Raw genomic sequence first — 23,417 nt, forward strand, 5'->3', positions numbered from 1 at the left:
AAACCAATATGGTAGCTCTGTGAGGGGAACAGAGGTGCACCAAAGACACCTGGCACCCTTAATAAACTACAACTCCCAAGATTCTTTGGGGGAAGCCATGGCTGTTTAAAGTGGTGTGGATGTGGCCTTGGATCACATGAGCGAGCCATCATGCTGTGTGCTCCATCAAGCAGAGAATAAGGAAGTCCCGCCCCCTTCAGTGCTGCCATTTTCTCCTCCCACCTCCTGCACTCACAGCAATTGCAGCTGGTCTTGCCGTCGGATCAGGGCATTCTTTTTATTCACCAGTGTGAACCATTCCTGGATCAGCTCCTCCTCCCTCAGTTTGTCAGCACCTGAAGTAGATCAGGGGAAGAGAGATAGGGTGAGGATCTCTGATGATCTGTCTTCCCCAACATCTGGAACATTTGGACATTTGTCACTCCCGAGAATTTTACAATTGTGAGCAACTTGCCCCACCCTTAAGGCCATATGTGGCATCAGATGTGTAGGGCGTAAAAAGACAGGGCTGCAAAGGAAAAACCAGCCTGCTGCCAACTGTTCAATGCTAAGTGGGACTTGCAAGTGTTTCACTTTCAAAGGGCTTCATTTTCAGTACCCATCAGCGCTGATAGCAAGCCCACTTTCGTGGCTGTGCTAGAGGGACTTGCTGACAGCACCAATCAATGCTGAAAATGAGTCCCTGCCCGAGGGCCACACGCAGGGCTGGATTTAGGTTTGATGAGGCCCTAAGCTACTGAAGGTAATGGGGCCCTTTATATGTCCAGCTGTGCTTTGTCAACAACAAATTGTTGCTGTTTTTTGTGTTGAATATATGCTATATGGTCATTTATGGACCTAATAGGTATCTAAAGCAATTTGCCACTGTTGCTGTATGTAGGTTTTATTTTATTTGTTTTTATCTTATATTTTGGAAATCTACATCCAGTTTTCCCCCCTTTAATTTTATTTTGGGGGCCCCAAGAGAGTGGGGCCCTAAGCTATAGCTTGTTTAGCTTATACGTAAATCCAGCACTGGCCACATGTGAGGTTGGATGAGTGCTTGATGGGCTTGTAGGGGTGTTGCATGTCACTGGACATCTGTGGGTGGGGCCTGGGGTGAGCAGGGACATTTAGTTACCCAGGAAGGGTGCGCCCAGGAAGGGGAGGCTTTACCCCTCCCCCTCCCACCTTCCTCCCCATCGCAGGAATGTACTTTGCACGGGCAAGAATTGTGCACTCAGCACAGAGGCAGCAAAATGCAGGGAAGGTCTCTGCAGGCTTGCTCACTCTCGCCCATGAGGTTGCCCCCTCTCCAGAGTTTCAGGCAGGGGTCTTTCCCAGCCCTACCTGCCAATGCCAAGAACAGAACCTGCGAACTTCTGCATGCAAGACAGATGCTCTACCCACTGAGCTGTGGCTCCCGTCTCCAGTTTTCCTACCTGATTCCATAAGGCCCCGCAGGTCCTTCTCCACCACAGCTGCTCGCCCATCGATTTGCCGCTGTTCATTCTCCAAAGCCCGGAGTTCAGCAACCACGTACTGGCTGGTGTCTTGGAATCTCTAGGGTGAAACCACAGCAGTCATTAGAGGTGGTGTCTGTCCTGGGATGGGGGATGTGAATGCCACCCTGGGGCATGGAATGGGGCAGGGAAGAGCTAGACTGTTGCCTACAGAAATGATATCTCAGAAAGGAAAAACGCCTTGCTAGAGACGAAAACAGGACCCAATATACAAGAGGACATTCAAACTCACTTTTTTACCTGCAGATTATCCCAATCTGCTTCCTAGTGGTGAGAGTATGACTTTCAGATCTGGGAGATCTGGCTGTTAAAAGTCCCACCTCTGACACTGGGTGGCTTTGGGCAAGTTTGCATTCCGGTTCAGCCTCAGGTGCCCAATCTAAAATTGGAACAACAGTGGCCAGCCTCACAGGGTGGTTGTGTGCAGAAACCCCCCACACACAAAGGCTGTTCAGTGCTTTGCCAATTTAAAGGAGTTGTAGAAAAATGAAGAAGGTGCAACTTATTCTCATTGAAAAATCTACTTTTTTGTCGGTGCAGAACTATTTAGGCAGATGGCGTTAAGACTCAATGAATCAAAAAAGAAGATGCTATATGTACTTTTCCTTGTCTGTTTTGTAACACAAGAATTTTTTAAATAAAAACTAATTAAAAAACAAGAGAGGATTGGACAAATTCATGGGGGAGAAGGCTATCAATGGCTATTATAGCCAAGGTGGCTGTTCTCGGTCTTTAACAGTAAAGGCAGCTATGCCAGTTGCTGGAAACCACAGAAGGGGAGAGGGCTCTCATGCTCGGGTCCTGCAACTGGCTGGCCACTGTGAGAACAGGATGCCGGCCTGGTCCAGCAGACTCTTCCTATGTTCTTTGAGGAGAGGCTTTGCAGGCTTTGGACATTTCAAAAGAAGGAACAGTAAAGCACATTATGAGCAGGCCCAGACGGGGGGTGGGGGTGGGGGGGCATATGGGGCACTTGGCCCGGGTCTCCAATTCCAAAGGGGGCCTTGGTCAGCATATTCACAATCCCAGGGGATGCACTGGATAAACGCGGAGGGTTCAAGCCTTGAAATAAAATTATTTGTCAGTATAACTTTTGTGAAAATTATTTATATACTTATTTATAAGACTTCAGTTATACCCAGAGTAAAAAAGGGGGGCACATTATCTACCTGGCCTGGGCCTCTGCCTGGCTCTGCAAGGCCCTGATTATGAGCAACAGATGAAGCAGCCTTGTAGGAAAGCAAGCCATTGATCAATCAAGCCCAGTATTAGTTACTTTTGACTGGTAACATCTCTCGCAGCTCTGCAACCTGAGATCCTTCAAATGTCAAGGATTAAATCTGTGACCTTCTGCATGCAAAGCATGAGATTTGCCTCTAGGTTACGAGGCGCTTCTCTTGTAACACGCAGAAAGAGAGGAGAGGCCACGAACTGCCTAGAAAACAAGCCCCATCCCACGGTTAATAGAATTAGCTACCCAAATCTCTCCTGGGTTACTCATATGCTTTCTAGAACAGCTATGAGTGGCAGGTAATGAACAACCAACCAACAACAATTGCTATCTTAAAACTAAAGGGCCATTTCACACAAGCCCGGCTCCTGAAATTAGCAATTGATTTTCCCCCACACCAGAGGCAACCAGAAGAATGCAAGAGCAAGTTTGCAAGATTAAGTAACAGGCTCATCATTCTAGACCATATGTATACCCTACATTTAAAGCCCTATGATTCCACTTTAAAACAGTCATACCTTCCCCCTAAAAATTATGGTAACTGTGGTTTGTTCAGTGGCCTGAGAGTTGTTAGGAGAAACCCTAACAGAGCAAATGTAATTTTTGTATCCCACCCATGTGATTTGGTTGCCCCAGCCACTCTGGGGCAGCTTCCAACAGGGTATACAAAAACACAGCAGCAGCAACAACTACAATCACAGAACAGAACATCTCACGTTAAAAGTGTCTCGATACAGGGATGCCTTCAAGTATCAAAGGAAAGTCGCATAACCATCTCTTTGACATCGGATGGGAGGCCCCATGAAGAGACATTGAGTGTTAAACCATCCTGGCAACTCTAGCTCTAGGAGAGGAATAGGGGTCTCCCGACATCTCTCAGCACCCTTAACCAACTACAGCTCCCAGGATTCTCTACGGGAAGCCATTCCTGTTTAATGTGGTATCATAGCACTTTAAGTATATGGTGAGAATGTGGCCCTAGTCCAGCAACTTGATCTCACAGCGTTCTACAGATGCTTATGGGAAGTCTGCAAGCAGGACGTGAGTGCAAAAGCTCTCTCCTCTCCACTTGAGACTCCCAGCAACTGCCTCCAACAGTGGAGGGAGAATGCAACCATTGTAGCCAATAGCCACTCATAACTGGTGAGAGTTGGGGGAGGCAGGCAATTGGTCTGCTTCCAGCACCAATTAGCAGAGAAGAGGCCCCTAGGAGGCATGGAAGTTGGCTAAGAGCCATATGCCACCTGGGGCTGCCTGCATGTGCCACAATGCCAAACTCTGCTGCCACCCACCCACACAGCAAGGTCTCCACTCCCCCTAGGAAAAAACCCTTCTCATAAGATGGTGCCAACGTCCCCAACACACCAGCATCTTTGGGCAAATATGCGGTATTTTGAGGTTTCTGTTTCCAATAAAGGAACTTGGATGACTCACTTGCTACGAACATGGCTGGTCTGGGTAGGAACTGAAACGGCTTCCTATGCAGCACAGCAGTCATGTGGTTCCCCTAAGGGCCTAAGGCCATGCAATTTCCTGCGGGGACTTGTGCTCTTGGACACCTTCCTTAAGAGCTAGAAACTTGTCAAGTGTTAAAGCCAAGTTTCTTAGGATTCTGAATGAGCTGCCCAACACAATTGCAGCTAAGAAGAACCTAGTCTAATATATGTTGCTCATCTCCTATTACTGGAGGACCGCTCTGGTGAGTTAAACCAAAGTTTTATCTAGATCAGGACACTTATAATCAGCAGTAGTCAGCCCAATGTTTCTGAGAAGCTCATGGACACAAGGAGCTGAATTTTGACTACGGTTTGTCCTCATAATCTGGGAAATCAGAGGTAGATTGCCTTAGGACACGGAGGCTCCATTTAGTTATGTTTAACTAAATAGTTAATAATAGCTGCAAATAGTCTCCAGTTATTCACACTTTTCATGCCGTTGTTAAAGAGCCCCCAGCCAGGCAAAAAGGGACACCTATGAGGGCAGAGATGGATCATATTTTAGGATTAAAGTCTCCTCTTTTTTGGGGGGGGGGAATGTGTATTTTATAAAAGCTGTGGTGTTAGAGGACTAGCTTCCTTTTTCTGGTGCACCTTTTTTACCAACTGAAGCAGCTGCTAATCAGAGAAAGGCTGCTTTCAAATGAGGCAGTTTCGTTTTAAATCAGATCTTGCTCCAAAAGCAATTCTAAGCTCATGAGGCCCAATTGTTCCCATTATCTTACCAGAATCTCTTCTTCATTGGTGCTGATCTTCAGGCTGGTGTCCTGGGGCAGTTCCTGGGAGGTAGCAGTTGGAGGGGCTGTGAAGAAGAGAGGCAAAGATAACCAGTCTGAGCTAATTACAAGTTTTTTGTGGGGCTGGGGTAGATAGAAGGGGTATTCAGACCAGAGCACCTGCTTATGCAGGGGACCCTTCAGAGACATTTGGGAGATGGAGGAAAAAGCAAGCTGCCCACCTCTTTAGTTCCAGCCTACCAACTCTGCAAGGATCCAAACTCACCTGGGTGCCGCTGAACTTTTGGTCGGGGTCTTGAGCCCCCATCGCTAACATCCTCCTGGGAGAGGAAGGGAGGGAGGGAGGGAGGGAGAGAGAGAGAGAGAGAGAGAGAGAGAGAGAGAGAGAGGAAATTGGGTCTCAGCAAAGCAAACAGAGTCATGTAACTTTCATCTTTGAAAAATGTTGAACAGAGTCGGGAGACAGATGTGGAGAGGCTACATCCCCCCCCCAATGTTGTGGGAGCCTAGCTCCCATCACCACGTTGCCTAGGCTGATGAGACCTGGAGTCTCAACTAGAAGGCACCATGAGTTGGCACCCCAACCTCCCAAACCCGGTGTGCACCAGAAGATTTGGACTACAACTCCCATCTGCCCCAGCCCTCCTTGCAGGTGTTGAGTCCAAGATATCTGGAGGCTCCCAAGCTGCTACAGGGCACCAGAGCAAGTGTTTAATTTATACATTTAAACCAGGCATAGGCAACCTCGGCCCTTCAGATGTTTTGGGACTACAACTCCCATGATCCCTAGCTAGCACGACTAGTGGTCAGGGATGATGGGAATTGTAGTCCCAAAAACATCTGGAGGGCTAAGTTTGCCAATGCCTGATTTAAACAAACAACAGATTAGTATTGCCTTAAGAGGGTGGGGAACCTTTGGCCCTCCAGACGTTGCTGAACTACAATTTCCATAAGCCTTGGCCATCAGCGATGGGACTGACAGGAGTTGTTTTAATGCAATGTCTGGAGGTGAGAAATTGCAAGTTTTCAGTCAGAATTTTCGCCTAGACAGATCTATGGTCTTTATGCTTTCATCATGCGATGGCACATTCATAAAAGAACATGGAAACATGGAGATGGCTGGCAACCGAGCAAGCCTTGAGCAGAAACCAGCCAGTAAGGGGTGTTGCCAGCTGCCCTGATCAGCTGCAAATGCAGAGAGGTGACGAAGTCATTAAAGGAAAGAGGTCAGACTTTATCCGTCTGGCCTGATATTGTCTGCTCTGACAGGAAGCTGTTCTCCTGGGTGTCTGCCAGAGGTGAGTATATTTCCCACTACCTCCTTCCTGATCTTTTGAACTGGAGATGAAAACATGACCTACAGCCCATTACTAGCAGACTATTCTACAGCAGGTGCATCCAGCCTAGCTGCCTGCACTAAAATTAGCAAACCAAGCATAGAAGCAGTGCACATAAAAGGCACGTACTTGGGAAGCAGAAGATCAGTGCTGGCTCCAGGTTTCCATCAAGATGGCCTCTGTATGGCTCCCCCCACCCCATTTCCTTTTGGGCCAAAAGGCTCTGAGAATCAACAGTCTTCCCTCTGCAGGGGTATAGGCCTTGGCAGCTGCATCATGATACCAACCCCAGTGCCAACCCTGCACAAGACATAGCTAAAACAGATTCTGGCCACACTCGCACCATAAATTTAAAGTACTGCACTGCCACTTTAAACAGACATGGCTTCCACACAAAGAATTCTGGGAGCTGTAGTTTGTTAAGGGTGCTGAGAGTCTTTAGGAAAACTCCAATTCCCCTCACACAGCTACAGTTCCCCAATTCACTTTGCCATCTAAAATGGCTGGATATCGTGCACAAGCACACATACCCCAAGTACGGAGAAGTAAGTTTTTATTTTATTAATTAATAAAATGATTAGTAGTTCACCAGGACAACTCAAAAGTGAGAGGCACACAAAATTTTAAGCTAATTGTTATTAGTTCATCTGTGGACAGAGCAAAAACCACACAGAACAACCCGTTCGCCAATGAGAAACAGAACAGAAAATCAGGTTAGGGCAGAGACAGGGAGGCCTGCAGCTCTTCCAGTTGTTGCCTAACTGCAACTCCAATCTGCCCCAGTCAGCACAGCCAATGATGACACAAGTTGCTGCCTAAGAATATTTGGAGGGCCACAAGGTCCCTAATACCAGGGTTAGAAGGAATCAAAGGCTGTGCAGCTAAACTTCCAAGACACGGGACAGCACCACACCACCAATGCACCCAGTTTGATTCACGAAATCCAAGCAGTGTTCCAAGAGGAGGGCAGCTGTTACAAAAGGCAGCCAAAAAGGCCCAGTTCTCGAAACCTGTCCATCAAACCCAACCACCAAATTTCAAAAGCAGGAGACCAGTGCCAGAGTTCAATGCTGCCTGGAAGCCAAATAGGTATCTGTGGCTGTGCTGATAGAAATGCAACTCTGCACATGCCCAGCAGCACTCTCTCCACAGCAGCATGTTTTTCAAAGCCAAAAGCTTGGATCCGAAGCAGTTGCAGGGCCAAAGCCAGTCCTAGGTTAGACCCTCCTAGATCAAGCATCCCATGCTATAAAAGCTCTTAGTTCAGCAGGGCTAGGGGTTAGCAAAACCAGAAGTGCAATGATAAAAAAGCGGCCATGCAACATTAACCCGGCAACACGCCCAAGCAAGCTTGTTCAGTGTCTCCCTGGGAGCTCCACTCACCATGGCCAGCCGCCTGGCAGGGTCCTCAACTGGGCTCCCCGGCTCCCCTTCGTCCATCGACAAGGACTCGCTCTTGAGCCGTGAGCGCCGCTTCTTCACCAGGTCTGCATCCCGCACATGGGCGAAGGTGGACTTGGCAGCGTGGGAGCGTGGAGGGGCTACTGGGCCTTGGCTCCCTGTGGAGAGCGCACGCTGCAAGGGGCGTTCGATGCTGCCCCGCGACGCAATCCGCTTCAGCCGCGGAGGGGGAACCAGCTTCTCCCCATTGCTGGTCGGCGGCTTCCCCTCAGGCCTTGCGGCTTCTGTCCCAGAAGCCTCTGCTTCCGCACCCTGAGCGAGAGTAGCCCCATTGGCCAGCAGCTTCCCATCGGGCTTTGAGGCAGCAGTCTCAGTGTCGCTCAGGGCAGAGACCTCTTCCTGCCGTTCAGGGTTTTGACTGGCTTCAGTGCCATTAGCCACAGTTTGTGCACCAGGCGTCAGGGCCTCAGTCCTAGAATCCACTTGGGCCTGAAAACTGGCCCCACGTTCCATGGCTGAATCGGCTGCAGTGCCATTAACAAGTGTGTTCCCATCAGATTGGGAGGCCTCCGCCTTAGTGGGAAGAGACTGTGTGTCTGCAGTACTCTCAGCCACAGCCTTCTCATCAGAATTCGCACCCTCAGCTTTACAGTCCACAGTTCTGAGGGGCTCTGGTGTGGCTTCGTCGGCTGGCTTGACGGCTGCACCATTGACAATTCCCTTCTTGTCAGCTTCCGCCATGTTCACCGCCTCAGGTGCCTGATCTAGTTCCACAGGCTGTAGCGGCTCAGCACTGTTGGCTTCCGCCACCTTGTCCTCTGTCACAGCTGCCTTCCCAGAATCCTTTGCAGCATCTGCCTTCTCCTCGCTCTGAGAATGCTCGGGGGCAGCATCCTCCAACTCTGGCTTCTGGCCTTCCTCTGGCATGGTGCTGGATGCCTTTGCCACCCCAGAGTCCTCTGCGCCCGACCCACCGGGCTGCTCTGTCTGGGAGGCGGCAACGTGGAGGTGCTGGGAGTAGAAGTCGACGGGATCAATGGAGCCAGACGAGTCCGTGTCAAATTTGCCCACCTTGTAGGTGGTCTGGTTGCTGTTGGTGGCAAACTGCACCACGTTCAGCTCTTGCCCAGTGAAAAAAGCCCGGATTTGGCACAGGTATGTCATGACGATTAGCCGGTCGGGCACAGCCAGGAAAACCATGTCGGCAGGGTCCATCACCCGGGAGATCCCCAGTGAGGCAAAGCCATCAAAGGCCTGATTATGGAAGGAGAGAAAGAGAGAGGAACTCAAAGAGCCTGTTAAAGCCTTTTCCCAACCAAAGGGCTTTTTCCACAGCAGGGTTTTATTTATTATCATGTTCTTCTCCTCCTCCCCTACTGCATTTTACAAGGGCTAAAAAAACTTTTATGCATATCTATCTATCTATCTATCTATCTATCTATCTATCTATCTATCTATCTATGTATCACCTATCCCACCTTTCCTCTAATGAGCTCAAAGTGGCATATATAGTTCTCCCCATTTCATCCTCACAACAATTCTGTGAGGTAGGCTGAGAGTAAGTGACTGGCCCAAGGTCACTAGTGAGCTTCAGGGCTGAGTGGGGATTTTAATCCAACCTGCCAACACTCTAACCACTACACCAACTTGACACTATTACTCGTTTTACATGTGGGAGGGCTGAGAGAAACAGAGGCCTCCTGCACCTGTTTTGTCCACTCTGGGCCACCCCAGAGTTTTCTGAATTATTTATCCCCAGAACAACCCTGTGAGGTAGTCAGCCTAGAGTAACTTTGACTTAAGGCCATCCAGAAACTCAATAGCTCAGCTAAGGATGCGAACCTCTCCCCAACAAGGCCTTGGGACCTCACTATGTTAAAGGTGTCCCTCTAAAGCATGTCCAAGCAACAGCCTGGCCCAATTTCTTCTGGCTCAAGGAAAGCTGGAGCTACAGACTCACCAGTTTATTGTTCTCTTTGATATCAAGCGGGTCCAGGGCTTCGTAATTGCTGAAGGTGGGAAGGGAGAAGCATAAAGTCTGTGAGCAGGCTTTGACCTGGATCACCTGGGACCCCAAAACTTTCTATCACCACCACCTCCACTGTCCGTACTTGGCCCTACTGCCACAATGACCCCCAACCTTTTCTCGTTACCTCTGCTTAAAACAGTCTATCCCCGGGTGCCTTGATCTCTTGTCTATCCCTATGCTTCTGGATGTTTCATTGCTCAGGCCAGTAGACACCCTCCTCCCCACCCCATTCACAGGGGGCTCTCCTCCCTCCAACAAAGCCTTTTGCACCACTGGAGCAACCCCTACCCATTGGCTGGCTGGCTTTGAGGGGTGCATTCATGGTGCCCTGCAAGCCTAGCTTTGCAAGACTAGACGACCCTTCTATAGTTCTATGATTCTAAGGCAGATTCTCAAGTTCTTCACATTTCCTGCAGTATCTCCTCAAAGGCAGATTTGTTGAGGTTTCGGGAACATGCAAATGCACATAAATTCAATGGGAAAGGCCCATAGTTCAGGGGCTTTCAATGGAGGAGGTCCCAGGTTCCATCCCTGGCGTCTCCAAGTAGGGTTGGGAGATTTTCCTGCTACGGAAAGTCTACGCATTACAGAACTAGCTGGACCAATGGTGTGACTTGATAGAAGGCAGGCCGCTTCTACTACACTGATCTTCTAGAAGAGATAATGAATCCAGACAACATTCTTTAACTAGGTTAACTGTAAGAGCCACAGGCAGGACACTAGACCTTTGGGTCTGCCATCAGGACAGCTCCCTTACGTGTCAGTTCTCTGCCACAGTGAAACAGCCATGCAGCCGCCACCATGGGCTCCCATCAAAACAGCAGCTCTGCACGCAAGACAACAACTCACATCTTCTCTGGGTGGAAGTGATGGAGGATGGCACAGAATGCCAGCCCATTGCGCCAAGACGTGGTGAAGTTGGTGATGCGGACGCCCCGGGAGCCTGCCGTCACTTCCTGACACCACTCCAGCAAGGACTGGCTGGAACTCACAAGCGATGGGCTGGTGGGGGAGTCAACCTAAAAAGGGTGGGGGAGGGGAGGGGAGAAGCTGGTCATGGGTCTGGGTGAAGGGACACTGATAGCTCCCTCCCTGCACCCACAATTGTGGCAAAACTTTCTAGGTCACGGGTGGGGTGTTGCTGGGCCACAACTCCCATCGTTCTTGGCTGTCAGCCACATTGGCTGAGGCTGGTGGGAGTGACAATGCCTGGGGAAAGTAGCAGTGAAGATCGCGCTTGCATGCCATCCAGCCACTGCTAATTGGGTCTATCAGCATTTCAGTATGCTTGTTCACGCACAAGGGTTAAGATGGATATACAACTATTAAGGTCTGCTCAGGATGCTCAGCTCATTGTACCAGCGTTAGCTTCTGCTGGGTGGACAGCAACACAGCCATTCATTCATTCATTCATTCATTCATTCATTCATTCATTCTCATTCTCATTCTCATTCTCTCTCTCTCTCTCTCTCTCTCTCTCACACACACACACACACACACGTCATGGAACTCCCTAACTCCCTTTCAAATAACACTCAGATGCTCCCCACATTGAAGCACCAGGTAAAGGACCTTTCCATTTGCCTTTGGGATGCACCGAGCATTTAAAAAAATGAATTCTATTGTTTTTCTGCCTACTATTGTTACTCTTTCCTGCACACTATTGTGTACTGCCATGCGTGGGATATGGTACTGTTGGCCAATCTGCTCTACTGAGCTTGTTGGAACCAACACAGAGACACAAAGACAGAAGCACACACACACAGACACGTATATACATGCAGGACGGCTGTAGGTTTCTGCTTTGCATGCAGAAGGTCCCTGTTTCAATCCCTGGCATATCTAGATAGGGCTGGGAGAAATTCCTGCTTGCCTGAAATCTTGGGAGAGCTGCTGCCAGTCATTGCAGAGACAACACTGAGCTTGATGGGCCAAGGGTCTGACTTGGTATAAGGCAGCTTTCTATATAGGCCGGGATGCAAGCAACAAACCAGCAAATATCCCTGAACCTGCCCATGGGCAGTGGCCATGGGGCACGCTGCTTCACCTGTCCCTCTGCAGCATGCTATGATCGCTGGGAGACCCAACTGGGTCTCTGTAGGTCTTCTGCTCTACACTGTATTCCTGCCACCCCTCCCCACAGGAGGAAATTAGGAGCCATCATGAGCTCTGCCTCTTCTGTCTCAGCAGGACCCTTCCTGCTCCAAATCCCGCACCCAGTTTAACTGGTAAGGTTCAACACTCACTGCTCCAGAATCGAACACATTTAAAAGGAATGAGGTTCTGGGATCCCATAGTTTCAAGTTATCTTACAACAAGGCTCCAACCACCATGCTCTGACCTCGGCCCTCCTATCACCACTTCCTTATATACAAAGCAGGGAGTGTCCCACAACAAAACCAGAGTTAGCTGCACATTGAGAAAGCAGGGGAGAGAATTGGCCATGGGTTGTCGACAGTAAGGAGGATGGCATGGTGCGGCCTTCTGTACCTGGGATTCGCCTTGAGCTCCAAGGTCTGTTGCTGTGCCACGGGGTGGGGGGACTGGTGCCAGAGTTTCCTGGCTGGACCGGGCACTCCTCTCCTTGAGGGAGCGGGGAGCTGGGAGAGGTAAGGCAGGGCCCTGAGGTGATGGAGGACTTGGGGGGTGAGGAGCTTCAGTCGAAACTACCGCTTGCTCTTTGTTCCCCGGTGGCAAATTATCTGCCTCTGTGCTGGATGCTTTTTCTGCCTTGACCTCTCCGCTGTCTGACGGACTGCAGCTCTTCAGCCATTCTTGGCCCATCCCTGCTGCTTTTAAGCTGGGGGCACTGCTCTCTGGAAATTCCAGGCCCGACGCCTCACTCCTCCTGTCCCCATCTGGCTTGTGCGACTCCGCTGCTGCCGCCGTCTCCAGAACACCTTCCGGCCCTTCCTCTCTGCTGTGTTCTTTTTTGCACTGCTCTTCTCCATCCTCAGAAGCCATACCTTCCACTTGAGCAGCTTCCTCTTCAGCCGCCTCCTCCTGAAAGGTCCCTCCAGAAGCTCTTCTCCCCTCAGGATTCCTCCCATCACCTGCCTCTCCTTCCTCCAGTCCTGAAAACGCCAAGCCTTCTGGCAGGCTTTGGAGACTGCTCTCAGCAGCTGCCATTTTGTCACCCACATCCCTACTCCTCTCAGGACTGGGTGGGGAAGTGAGGACCGGGATGGGCATCTCTGCCATGCTCACCTCTTCCACCTCTTCCCTGCCCTCCCTTGCAGGAGACAGTGGCGAGTCTGGCAAGGTTTGAAGGCCGCTGCCACCCACCCCAGCCAAATCTTCCTCTGGCACAAATTCCACCTGCTGCAGGGGCGCTTCTGGGGAAAGGCTTATTGGTGGGCTGGGGCCTTCAAGCCCCTCAGACACTTGGCAACAGCCCATCTCTGTTTTGTCCCCTATCCAACTTTCCTCCTGTTTAGGAGCCTCCTCGACAGAAACAGCTTCACATGCCTCCTGGCTGGTTTCAGCCTCAATCTGCTCCCTCTCCAGTTCCAAAGGGGGCATCTTTTCCACTGCACAGCCCAGCTCGCCATCAGAAAGCTCTCCTTTGAAAGCAACCCCCTCCTCCTCCTCCACCCCACTCCTTGCTGGGCCAAACGGGGGTACCTCAGGCAGGCTGCCATCTCCAGGAGTCCATGTCCCCCCTCCCCATCGCTCCATCTTCACCACAGCGCTACCCCCACCAGGCGAGACAGGAGCAACTGCTAACAGGGATGGCTCTCCTGCTGCGCTAGTTGCTGCTTCTCCAAAAAAAGCAGCCATGGGGGAAGGCCCTATGAGGGGAGACAAGGCCATGAAGGCCGCATCCGAAGACGACCCCATGGACTCTGCGTCGTCGGTGACTAGGAGGGGCCTGTGTTCAGCGAGGGCTGAGTCTTCTGCAAAATACATCACCACAGAACCATGGGTGGGAGAGGAGGGTCTTTCTGTCAGGCTCCTGCGGCCTAGTCTTTCCCTAGGCGGGCTATCTGGGGCACAGGGCATGCTGAGGGGGTTGGAGCTGTCCTCCACCAAAGGTGTGGCCACCTCTGCCGAGGGGCTTGGAGACTCTGGGGACAGCGGCATCTTCTCCAGCCTGCGTTTCCGCACAGGGGGGGCCTCAGGTGCCAACGGAGGCGAGAGAGGGAAATCTGTGGGCCCTGGGCCTGGAGGTCCCCTGAGGGGGCTCTTCTTCCTCCTCTGTGGTGCAGGAAGAGGGTTCTGCTCTCTGGGTTTCCAGATATCGCCAGGCCTGGAAACAAGCAAGAAAGGCAAGTCCTGAGAAATTGGCCCCACAAGGACAACACATCTTTCTTCTGCCAATGAAAAGTTCAAACCCCTTCCTGGGCGAGAGTTGGGATGGAGCCACCACTGTCTCCCTGCCTCAACCTTTTCTGTTTTCCTACTAGCATTCTCCCTTGGCATCCTAACTCTCCATCTCTGCTCTGAGACCCACTTCACTGCCTGCATGTGCATGCAGGCATGCGAAAAACAACAACCATCACTTCCCCAACACTGCTGCCTTCTAGACTGACCCTGGGCAACAGCAGCCCTGTTTGTTTTTTGCAGGTTAGCAGAAGCAAGCAGTGGGAAATGGTACAGGATAGTGCAAAAGTCCAGAGAGAAATGGAAAAGACAGGCATGGTGGGGAAACAGGAGAGACAAGGGCAGAGAAAGCAAGTCAGAAAAATGATCTCAGTGTCACGGATAGGGAACCTGCAGTCCTCCTGTTTTTGCACTACAGCTCCCATCAGCCCCTGACCATTGGCTACCCCTGTTCTTTGTGGATGGAATTATTCATCCCAAGGACCCTCCAGATGTTGCTGGACTCCAGCTCCCATCAACCCCAGACCACACAGTCAAAGGTAAGGAAAGATGGGAGTTGGGAGACCCACAATGTCTGGAGGGCCAAAAGTTCCCCATTCTTAATTCAGAGAATTCCTATGGTGTAGAACGGACCCATCTAAGCACTGTAAGCCACACTCAAACGACTATATCAGATGTCTTTTAAAATGTGTTGTGGGAGTTTTTGTTCTTATTTTTAATATGTGTTTTGTGTTTTTTATATTGCAAGTTTATGTTGTGAACCACCCTGAGATCTACGGATGAAGGCTGGCACACACATTTTAATAAGAATAAGAGTAAGAATAATAAGAACTTCAGGTTCTTTTACAAATGACCCCTGCCCAAAGCTAGCTCTAGATCACCCCTGCCAGTTTTTGAAATATGGAGGGAGATAAAATGAACTTGCTCCCCACCTCCTACATTAGTGACTGTTCTTAAAAGCTAACAAGGGAGGGGTACAATATGACTGAGTTGGGACTTGTGGGTGTCATTATGGGACCCTATAACTCCTCCTCCAACTATAATTTGAGCACTGATCCATGCAAGGGATTATGCTGCCCATCCATTTAGGTTATTAAATACTTTCTACATATTTATTTCAAAACGCCCAGAGGACGTTACGTTATGAAGCAGCAAAAAAATGCTGCAAATAAAATAGCTAACTTATGGAATAGTTTAAATTTATGGAACTCACTGCAACAAGATGCAGTGATAGGCACCCATACAGGCATATTTAAAGTGGGAATAGACAATTTCGAGGAGGGTAAAGCTATCGATGGCTACTAGCCACGGTGACAGCATATGCCCTCCAGCATCAGAAGTGGCATTGCTCTTTGAGGAGCAGCATTGGAGAGGGGTCCTTGCACTCACAACCTGGACTTCCCACTGGGACATCTGACCAGATGCTGGACACTAGGTAGCCCTTTAGTCTGACCAAGTAGCCAAGCTCTTCTTACGAGAAGAAAAGGAGAAACTCGTGCAAAATCTGCTACCACAAAGTGAATCAGAGCAACTGACTGCCCTCTTGCACAACAACCCAGAACCCTTCGCAACAAAAGGGGTTTGGTTTTGTTGCTGTTGTTTTAAAGTTCCCTACAGAGGAAAAGCAGGAGACCAGTGGAAACCAGCAAGCAGGACCAGAGCGCAACACCAACTTTCCCTGCTTGTGATTCCCAGCAAGTGGCGTGTTAGAGGCATCCTGTCTCTGATCCTGGAGGCCACAGACAGCCTCACTCTCCATAAATTTGTCTAATCCAGGATTTCCCAAACTTGGGTCTCCAGCTGGTTTTGGACTACAACTCCCATCATCCCCAGCTAGCAGGACCAGTGGTCAAGGATGATGGGAATTGTAGTCCAAAAAAACCCCAAAACACAACTGTTGGAAACCCTTTGGGAAACCTTGATCTAATCTAACCAGGTCACCACTATGGGAAGCCTGAAAGCAAGACCTGAGTTTGAGACTCCCAACAACTGGTATATGGAGGCTTTGAAATTGCCCCTCCCACACACCCCAAAGCAAAGCCATGTAGTCAAGACTCATTTTAAAGACCAGTGCTGGGGAGGAGGGAATATGTTTTTTGCAATGGGGCAGTGCAGTGTCCTGCTTCCTTCCCAGCCCCACCCTCATCCTTCTAAACAGCCGAATTCCCCTTTCCCCAACCCCTCCCTGCCCTGAGAGGCCTCTCACTTCCCGTTCCTCCTGCGAGCAAACTTCTCTTTTCTTCCTGCGAGTGGAACAATCTTACTTCTTCCTAGCCTTGGGGGTGGGGTAGCAGGGACAAGCAGCTATATCTGGCAAGCACCTTCACACCCAAAGAAAGGAGAAGCAAAACTCGCAGCTGTCCGTCTCACTTTGCTCCTTTGCAACCACATGCATTTCAGGCCCGCCCAAAATAAATAGAGGCGCCTTCCTCAGCGGATCAGGCAGACAAAAAAGCACGAGGGATTCTGCACTTCCTGTGTCCAACGAGAGCGTGGAAGGAAGGAAGGAAGGAAGGAAGGAAGGAAGGAAGGAAGGGGGGGCCCATCTGCATGATTCATTTTAAATACTATGATAATGCTTTATGTAACCATGGCTCCCCCCCCCAAATAATAATAATCCAGGGAACTATAGTTTGTTTGGGGTGTTGAGAGTTGTCAGGGGACCCCTCACAGGGCTAGAAGCCTCAGAGAAGAGCGATTCTGAAAACTCTAGCTCTGTGAGGGGAGGAGGAGGACGCCTAACAGCTCTCAGCAGCACCCTTAACGAACTACACTTCCCAGATCCTTTGGGGGAAGCCATGACGGTTAAAGTGATATAAGAGTACAGTGGTACCTCGGGTTACATACGCTTCAGGTTACATACGCTTCAGGTTACAGACTCCGCTAACCCAGAAATAGTACCTCAGGTTAAGAACTTTGCTTCAGGATGAGAACAGAAATTGTGCTCCGGCGGCGCGGTGGCAGCAGGAGGCCCCATTAGCTAAAGTGGTGCTTCAGGTTAAGAACAGTTTCAGGTTAAGTACAGACCTCCGGAACAAATTAAGTACTTAACCGAGGTACCACTGTACTTTGAATGTTATGGTGTGGATGTGGAGGGAGAGACAGCATGAAAGCAAGAGCATAGAACCGAGCCCAGGGCCAAAACAGATGTGGATCTCAAATGAAATGCATTTCCCCCCCTTTTACAATAGAAGTTGTAGCAGAAAGGAGAGGATTGGGACCGTTTTGAACACACAGAAGGGGGATTTAAGCCCATCCTCTGTTCCACAGTCCCATTTTTCTTTGTTTAAAAAACCCCAACCCCACCAAATTTGAACCCAAAAGGAAGCTTCTATCAGTGACAATTATTAAGACAGAGAGAAAAACAAGCAGCCACGAGAAATGCATGCAATGTTGCATCTTGTCCCTTTGCTCAAACCCAAATAGATGCTCCTTCTTTCAAATTCTGCGACAGGACCCAGATGTCCAGCTTCCCCCATCTCCCGATAAAGCAGCACTCACCTAACTTCCGTGCTGTCCAATGGCGCCAGCTGTCCCCAGAGCAGTTTGGGTCCTTTCTCTTCCTTCTCTTCTTCAGCCCCTGCCTGTGCCAACTCTGAGAAAGTCCCCGCAGCTTGGTTCTGGGTGTCCGGGCCTCCTGAGGGGCCAGTCGCTCCTCCTGGCAACACACCACTTGCCCCTCCGTGCCCCACACTCCCAGCACACTCTGCACCACTTACTGCAAAGGGTGCCGCCCCAGAGATGGTAGGGGCTGGCTCTGCCGCAGGTGGAAGGCTGTCCATGGGGGCAATGGTGCCACTGGGAACAGCACCAAATGGTTTCTTGGGAACCTCAGCAACAGCTATGGGGCAAGAGAGAAGAGCTCAGGTGTTGGGAGGGACAGGCAAATCAGTCAAAATCCGTTTCTTTCAGTTTCTTTTTTTTTTAAAAAAATATTATTATTTATTCAAAAAGTTCAAATAAAAACAAATACACATAACAACAAATAACACAAATATACATATTATACATATAGTCCCTACAAACTCAAAAAAGGCACCCTACCCACCCCATGACCTCCCTCCACCACGGCTCAACTTCCTTAAATTTTTATTTGATTATTCCATTGCATTTCTAAGAATCTTCATCTCTTACAACCATTCCTGATTTCATTTTCATCTTTGCTTTACCTATTTATTCATATTCTCACATCTACTTTACATATTTAATCTATGCATATTAACATATTCTTTTTAGAACAGTATTTTTCCATGTATTCGTCAAAGCAATTCCATTGTAATTTTAAATTTTGATTTGTTTGGGATCTTATGGCTGCTGTTAGTTTTGCTAACTCTATATTCATTTAGCTTATAAATCTATTTCTTTCAGTTTCTCATTTACCCGATCTGAAGTTCTGTTTCCACATCAGTTTGCATAAAAACAAAACAATGAAAATTCATTGGCATTTTGTGCAAAATTTCTCCTAATAGACACAGTCTCGTGTGCAGTTTTGCCTAACACGTTGCACATTTTTTGCAAAGCGATCTTCCCTAATATAATGTTTTCTTCTGTGTTATTTTTGCCTGAAAGCCTGGAGAGCTGCTGCCTGCCAGTGTGGACAACACAGCGCTAGATGGACAAATGGTCTAATTCCATATAAGGTAGCTTGCTATGTTCCTACGTTCTTTTTTAACTGGAGATGCTGGGAATTCAAACTGGGACCTTCTGCATCCCATTGGGGCTTCCTCCCTGGACCCTTAAGAGAGCCACACTGTGAGACAATGTGGAGCTAGATGGTCTAAGCTAGGAGTGCCTTTTCCCAGCTGGATCCTGGCTTCCCTAACAGTCCACTTTGCCAATCACTTGATACCACCTACAACATCAGGTAGCCCGTTTTTCCTTCGCAGTCCAGCTTAAGTTCAAAGGAAGATCCTAGCAGGGCTTGCAGTCACAGCTAATCAACGCTGACTGATTGGCTGTGCTACAGAGTGCCCAGGAGGTCACTCCACAATGCAGCCGACCTCAGCAGGCTTGAAGTTCATGCCTATCATCTGACTGGTTGTGATAGCAAACCTCCCTTGCTAAGAAACAACTGGGAACACACTTTCAGGATGTCAATTGCTTATTTTCAACAGCAACCCATGTGACAACTTCTCAGGTGTGGGAGAAGCAGGCATAGCTTTTGCAACATAACACTAAAAGCTAAAAGGGGACCTGTGCTGGACCCAGTAAGGCCTGCAAGCAGGAGATGCTTAATCATGGGTCTAGACCAGGCAAAAAACTGCTTCAAATGTTTATCCTTTCTAATCCTCTCTACCCACGACGTGGTGAGCTCCCGTGGCTCGGTCCTTGCTCCTGCCAACCTAGCAGTTCGAAAGCACATAGTGCAAGTAGATAAACAGGTACCACTCTGGCGAGAAGGTAAACGGCGTTTCTGTGCACTGCTCTGGTTCACCAGAAGTGGCTTAGTCATGCTGGCCACATGACCCGGAAGCTGTACGCCGGCTCCCTCGGCCAGTAAAGCAAGATGAGTGCCGCAACCCCAGAGTCGTCTGCGACTGGACCTAACGGTCAGGGGTCCCTTTACCCTTTTTACCACAAATGAAACCTCCTCCTTCCCTTACATTACACCTGCTTCTCACGCTTGCCAGTAACACACGCCTTCAGTCATCAGTCAAAGCATCATATTGACACCAATCACTTCTATCACTTTAACAGTCATGGCTCCCCCTGCAAAGAATTCTGGGAGTTGCAGTCCGTCAAGGGTGCCTGAACATGTGGCTCTATGAGGAGTCCCCTAACAACACTCGGCAAACTACCATTTCCAGGATTCTTTGGAGGAAGCCTTGGCTGCTGGCTGCTAAAAGTGGTGCAACAGCACTTTCAACGTATGGTGTGGGTGTGGCCGACTTCTCCCCTCTGCCCAGCCCACACCCCTGCAGAACAAGGGATGCAGCAACCTTTGGTACGCAGACTCCTTCCTCCCGCTTACCTTCCTTCCTGGAAGGGGCAGCTGTTGCCAATGTTCTCTGAGCAGACGGGTCCTCCTCTTCCTCGGCCAGAGTGTTCAGATCCCGTGACGTGTCTGCATTAGGAGGAGGAGGAAAGATAAAGGGGATTAGATACAATTCGTGGAGGATAAGGCTATCCATGGCTACTAGCCACAATGGCAGTTTTCTACCTCTGAATGCCAGTCACTGGGGGTCACAAGCTGCTGTTGTGCTCAGCTCCTGCTTTTGGGCTTCCCTTTGAGGCATCTGGTTGGCCACTGGGAGAACAGAGGGCTGGACCAGATGCAAACCACCCCCCAGCCTTTGGCCTAATCCATCTTTAGAGCTCTTCACATGTTCTAATCCTAATCTACTGCCTGTACCGAATGCCAAACACTCCCAGAGCAGCCCCCAAACTACCTGGTCCCTTTGAAGTCATTTTAGTCCCCCTGCTAGATGCAGGAAATGTGGAGCTAAAGAATCCCTCTGGAAACAACAATGACAACAACACAAGAACACACTGCTATCCATGCCTGGAACTCCCTTGCAGAAGGCTGCCCGCTCCCTCTTTTTCCCTCTCGCCTTGTGAAGCCTCAGTCCTTTAGAGCCCCTTCCCAACTGAAATGAAACCACAACACAGGCTTGCAAAGGACTGGCCCTTGCAATCCAGCCCACCTCTTCATTTTGTCCCCTTCCTCTCCTACTACTGCCATCATTTGGACGAGGGATCACCAACTATGATCACATTTGGCCTTTGGAGCGACTGCTGTGGTCACCTCCATTCGCTTCTCTCCCCCTTCCCCAGATCAGTCCCCACCCCACCCCCCTCTTTGGCAGAGTGGCAGAGAGAGCACATGCCCACATTTTGCTTTTTCAAGAGATCTGGGTAAAAGCCGGATTCTGTGGAGTTAAGCTGAGCCTTGAAGAGCCCATAGAGCTGAAAGAGGAAGTGGGAAAGAGTGCCACTCTTCCAACTTCCTCCTTTAGCTGTATGTACTTTTCAAAAGGCCTTGCTAATTGGCTCAAGAGACTTTGTGGGCAGCAGGAATGACCTCAAGGGCGCCACTGCACCTACAGGAACCATGTGGGCAACCCCTGATTTAGATTGCAATCTCTCTCTCTCATGCACACAAAATAGAACACCACCTCTTATGCTAAAATACATCCGCTGGCCTTGCTCTAAAAGGGCACCAGGTTGGGGAAGCCTGCATTACACAATCACAATCATTCTCTGCTGCATGCTGATCAACCCGCAACAGGCAACACCCTCCGAATAAGCAGCCACAATTGTGAGCATGAGTCACAAGTTCCCCAGTATGCATTGGGAGAAAGTCACAGAGGTTGAGTTCCAGCCAGGTTATGAAAACGATGGTTCAATGGTGCTAAGCAAACCTTGGGCGTCTGCCTACGCCTACCTGCAAAATAGTCCGTCAACACGTTTTGGAGAAATCCTGAATGGATGAAACAGACAGACAGACAGAGAATAAAGAGAGAGAGTGACTTAAAGGCAGAAGCAAATGCGAAATCACTGGTGGAGAAGCACTGTGGGGGAAGGTGAGCAATGATACAGCAGATTCTAGGAAGAGGGCAGGGCATGCATGAATAATTAAATTTGGAAAAGGGACATTTGAAAAGCACAACGATGCTCCCAGCCAGGCAAGAAAGACACGGTATCTCTTGAGAAGGAAAAGCAAAGAGAGTCCAGAAAGCCAATGGATGTTTGATGGGGTGGGAAATTCTGTGATTGTGCTGTCCAATAGGAGGATGTGGGGACAGAACCTGCATTATACCCAGTGATATTTTTTCTCTCCATCTAGCCCAGTATGACCTGCTCTGACTGGCAGCGGTTCTTGGGGTCTCAGGCAGAGAAGCATCTTTCTCATCATCCTCTGGATCCTGACCTTCTGAGGGAAGAGGAAGTACAGAGTATACCCAGCACAACCAGCATGGAAACGCAGTGGGATAGGAGAAGATGGATAGTTCACTCCATCCATCCTCTGCTAGTCAGCTTGGTTTTCACTGTATTTACATGTTTCTCCTCCTCCAGAGAGAGCATGGAAATGTAAGCAGGTAGCTTCTTAGCAGGCTAGTAAAAAATGGCACCCTTGTAACTTTTATGAGCTTTTTTTACAAGGCTGCACTGAACAATGGTTGCAACCTTCCCTCTCTCCTCTTCTGGCAACGTTCCCTGTTACATACGGTAGGTATGAAGTCAAGGAAACACTGGTTAGTTTAAACTATAGATAATGAAGAAGCCAGAATCATAAACCACAGTTTGATCCTGATGTTTGAACTAGCCATAGACTAACCAGAGTTCCCCCAAGTGCAGATGTAAAGAGGCTTGGATGAGTTTGAAGGAGAAGGAAAATATCCCAATCTCCCGAAGGGGAAGTACATAAGCCCAAGGCTCATAGATGTAACCCTAAAACAGCCATGGGAAACTTGCTGTCCTCCAGAAGTTGTTTGTGACTTCAGTTCCCACCAGGCCCAGCCAACAGGGACAATGGTTAGGGCCATCGGCGATAAGCTACTGTTTTAGTGCTAGTCTCCCACATTTATTTGTTTATATGCCTTTCTACCCGACATCAGGTCTCCACGGCAGCTGACAGTAAGTAAGCAAGATTAATACAGAGAAAAACATAATGAAAACAATAAAACCTAAACCAGAAAGTGGGAACCAGCAGCCCCCCACCTCAAGGTTGCTGGATGACAACTCTTTATCATCCCTGACCACCAGTCATGCTGGCTGGGGCTGATACGAGCTGGTGTCCAGCAACATCTGGCTGCAGGTTCCCCACCCTTGGGTTTAGAGTTTGGCCACCCTTTTGCTTAGGTTCATTTTCATTAATTTCTCTTAAGCAACGGCACTGGCAATTCAAACTATGCTTGATAAGAGCCAAGTAAAAACATATGGCAAGACCTCAATGGTTCAGCAAGTTACTTATTTACAAAGAGTCTTGGAAAACCAAGAGCTGATGGGCCAGGCCAAAGCTCCACAAAAGACCTCAGCTCACCTGCAAGTTAACTAAAGTGACCTTTGACAGAACCCAAGCAACTCGTTTGCTCCAATTCAAGCTCTAGCAAGGGACAATTAGCTCTGGTTCCAGGAACCAGGAGTGGAGACGGAGGGGGCGACTTCCAAGACTGGAGGAAAGAGGTCTGCAGGGCTGGGCCCAAGAAATGTGAGGTTTCTGGCACAGAAGGGTCCCCCCACCTTTAGACAATGCCCCCTGGCTTGCACTATCCTCTTGGCGGCTCTTCTTCAGGGCTTCCTCTGACTCCTCTTCGCTGTCAGCGAAGTCCTCCAGGTTGGCGATATCGGAGGGTTTGACGCTCATCAGGCTTGCCAAACTTTGCATGTCCTCATCCCTGCAAAGGTGAAAGGGTTAAAG

At 49.4% G+C, this 23,417-nt stretch overlaps 1 protein-coding gene across 4 annotated transcripts in view; it reads right to left on the bottom strand.

Moving 5' to 3' along the window:
• The window catches only part of EHBP1L1 (EH domain binding protein 1 like 1), a 43,521-nt gene that overhangs the window by 3,545 nt on the left and 16,559 nt on the right, over window positions 1–23,417 (bottom strand). For 2 of the 4 annotated variants that reach the window (XM_079956349.1, XM_079956351.1), the window contains exons 6-17: window positions 23,240–23,394; window positions 21,441–21,476; window positions 20,028–20,120; window positions 17,558–17,897; window positions 12,224–13,982; window positions 10,583–10,752; window positions 9,665–9,713; window positions 7,687–8,958; window positions 5,232–5,286; window positions 4,955–5,031; window positions 1,422–1,542; window positions 236–335 (exon numbers count right to left, since the gene is read on the bottom strand). In XM_079956349.1, the coding sequence (XP_079812475.1) occupies window positions 236–335; window positions 1,422–1,542; window positions 4,955–5,031; window positions 5,232–5,286; window positions 7,687–8,958; window positions 9,665–9,713; window positions 10,583–10,752; window positions 12,224–13,982; window positions 17,558–17,897; window positions 20,028–20,120; window positions 21,441–21,476; window positions 23,240–23,394 (4,227 nt within the window). The remainder of the gene's footprint in view (window positions 1–235; window positions 336–1,421; window positions 1,543–4,954; window positions 5,032–5,231; window positions 5,287–7,686; window positions 8,959–9,664; window positions 9,714–10,582; window positions 10,753–12,223; window positions 13,983–17,557; window positions 17,898–20,027; window positions 20,121–21,440; window positions 21,477–23,239; window positions 23,395–23,417) is intronic. The other 2 variants (XM_079956350.1, XM_079956352.1) reach the window with 2 other exon arrangements.

This window comes from Podarcis cretensis (genome assembly GCF_951804945.1).
Source record: "Podarcis cretensis genome assembly, chromosome: 16".
Lineage (NCBI taxonomy): Eukaryota > Metazoa > Chordata > Lepidosauria > Squamata > Lacertidae > Podarcis > Podarcis cretensis.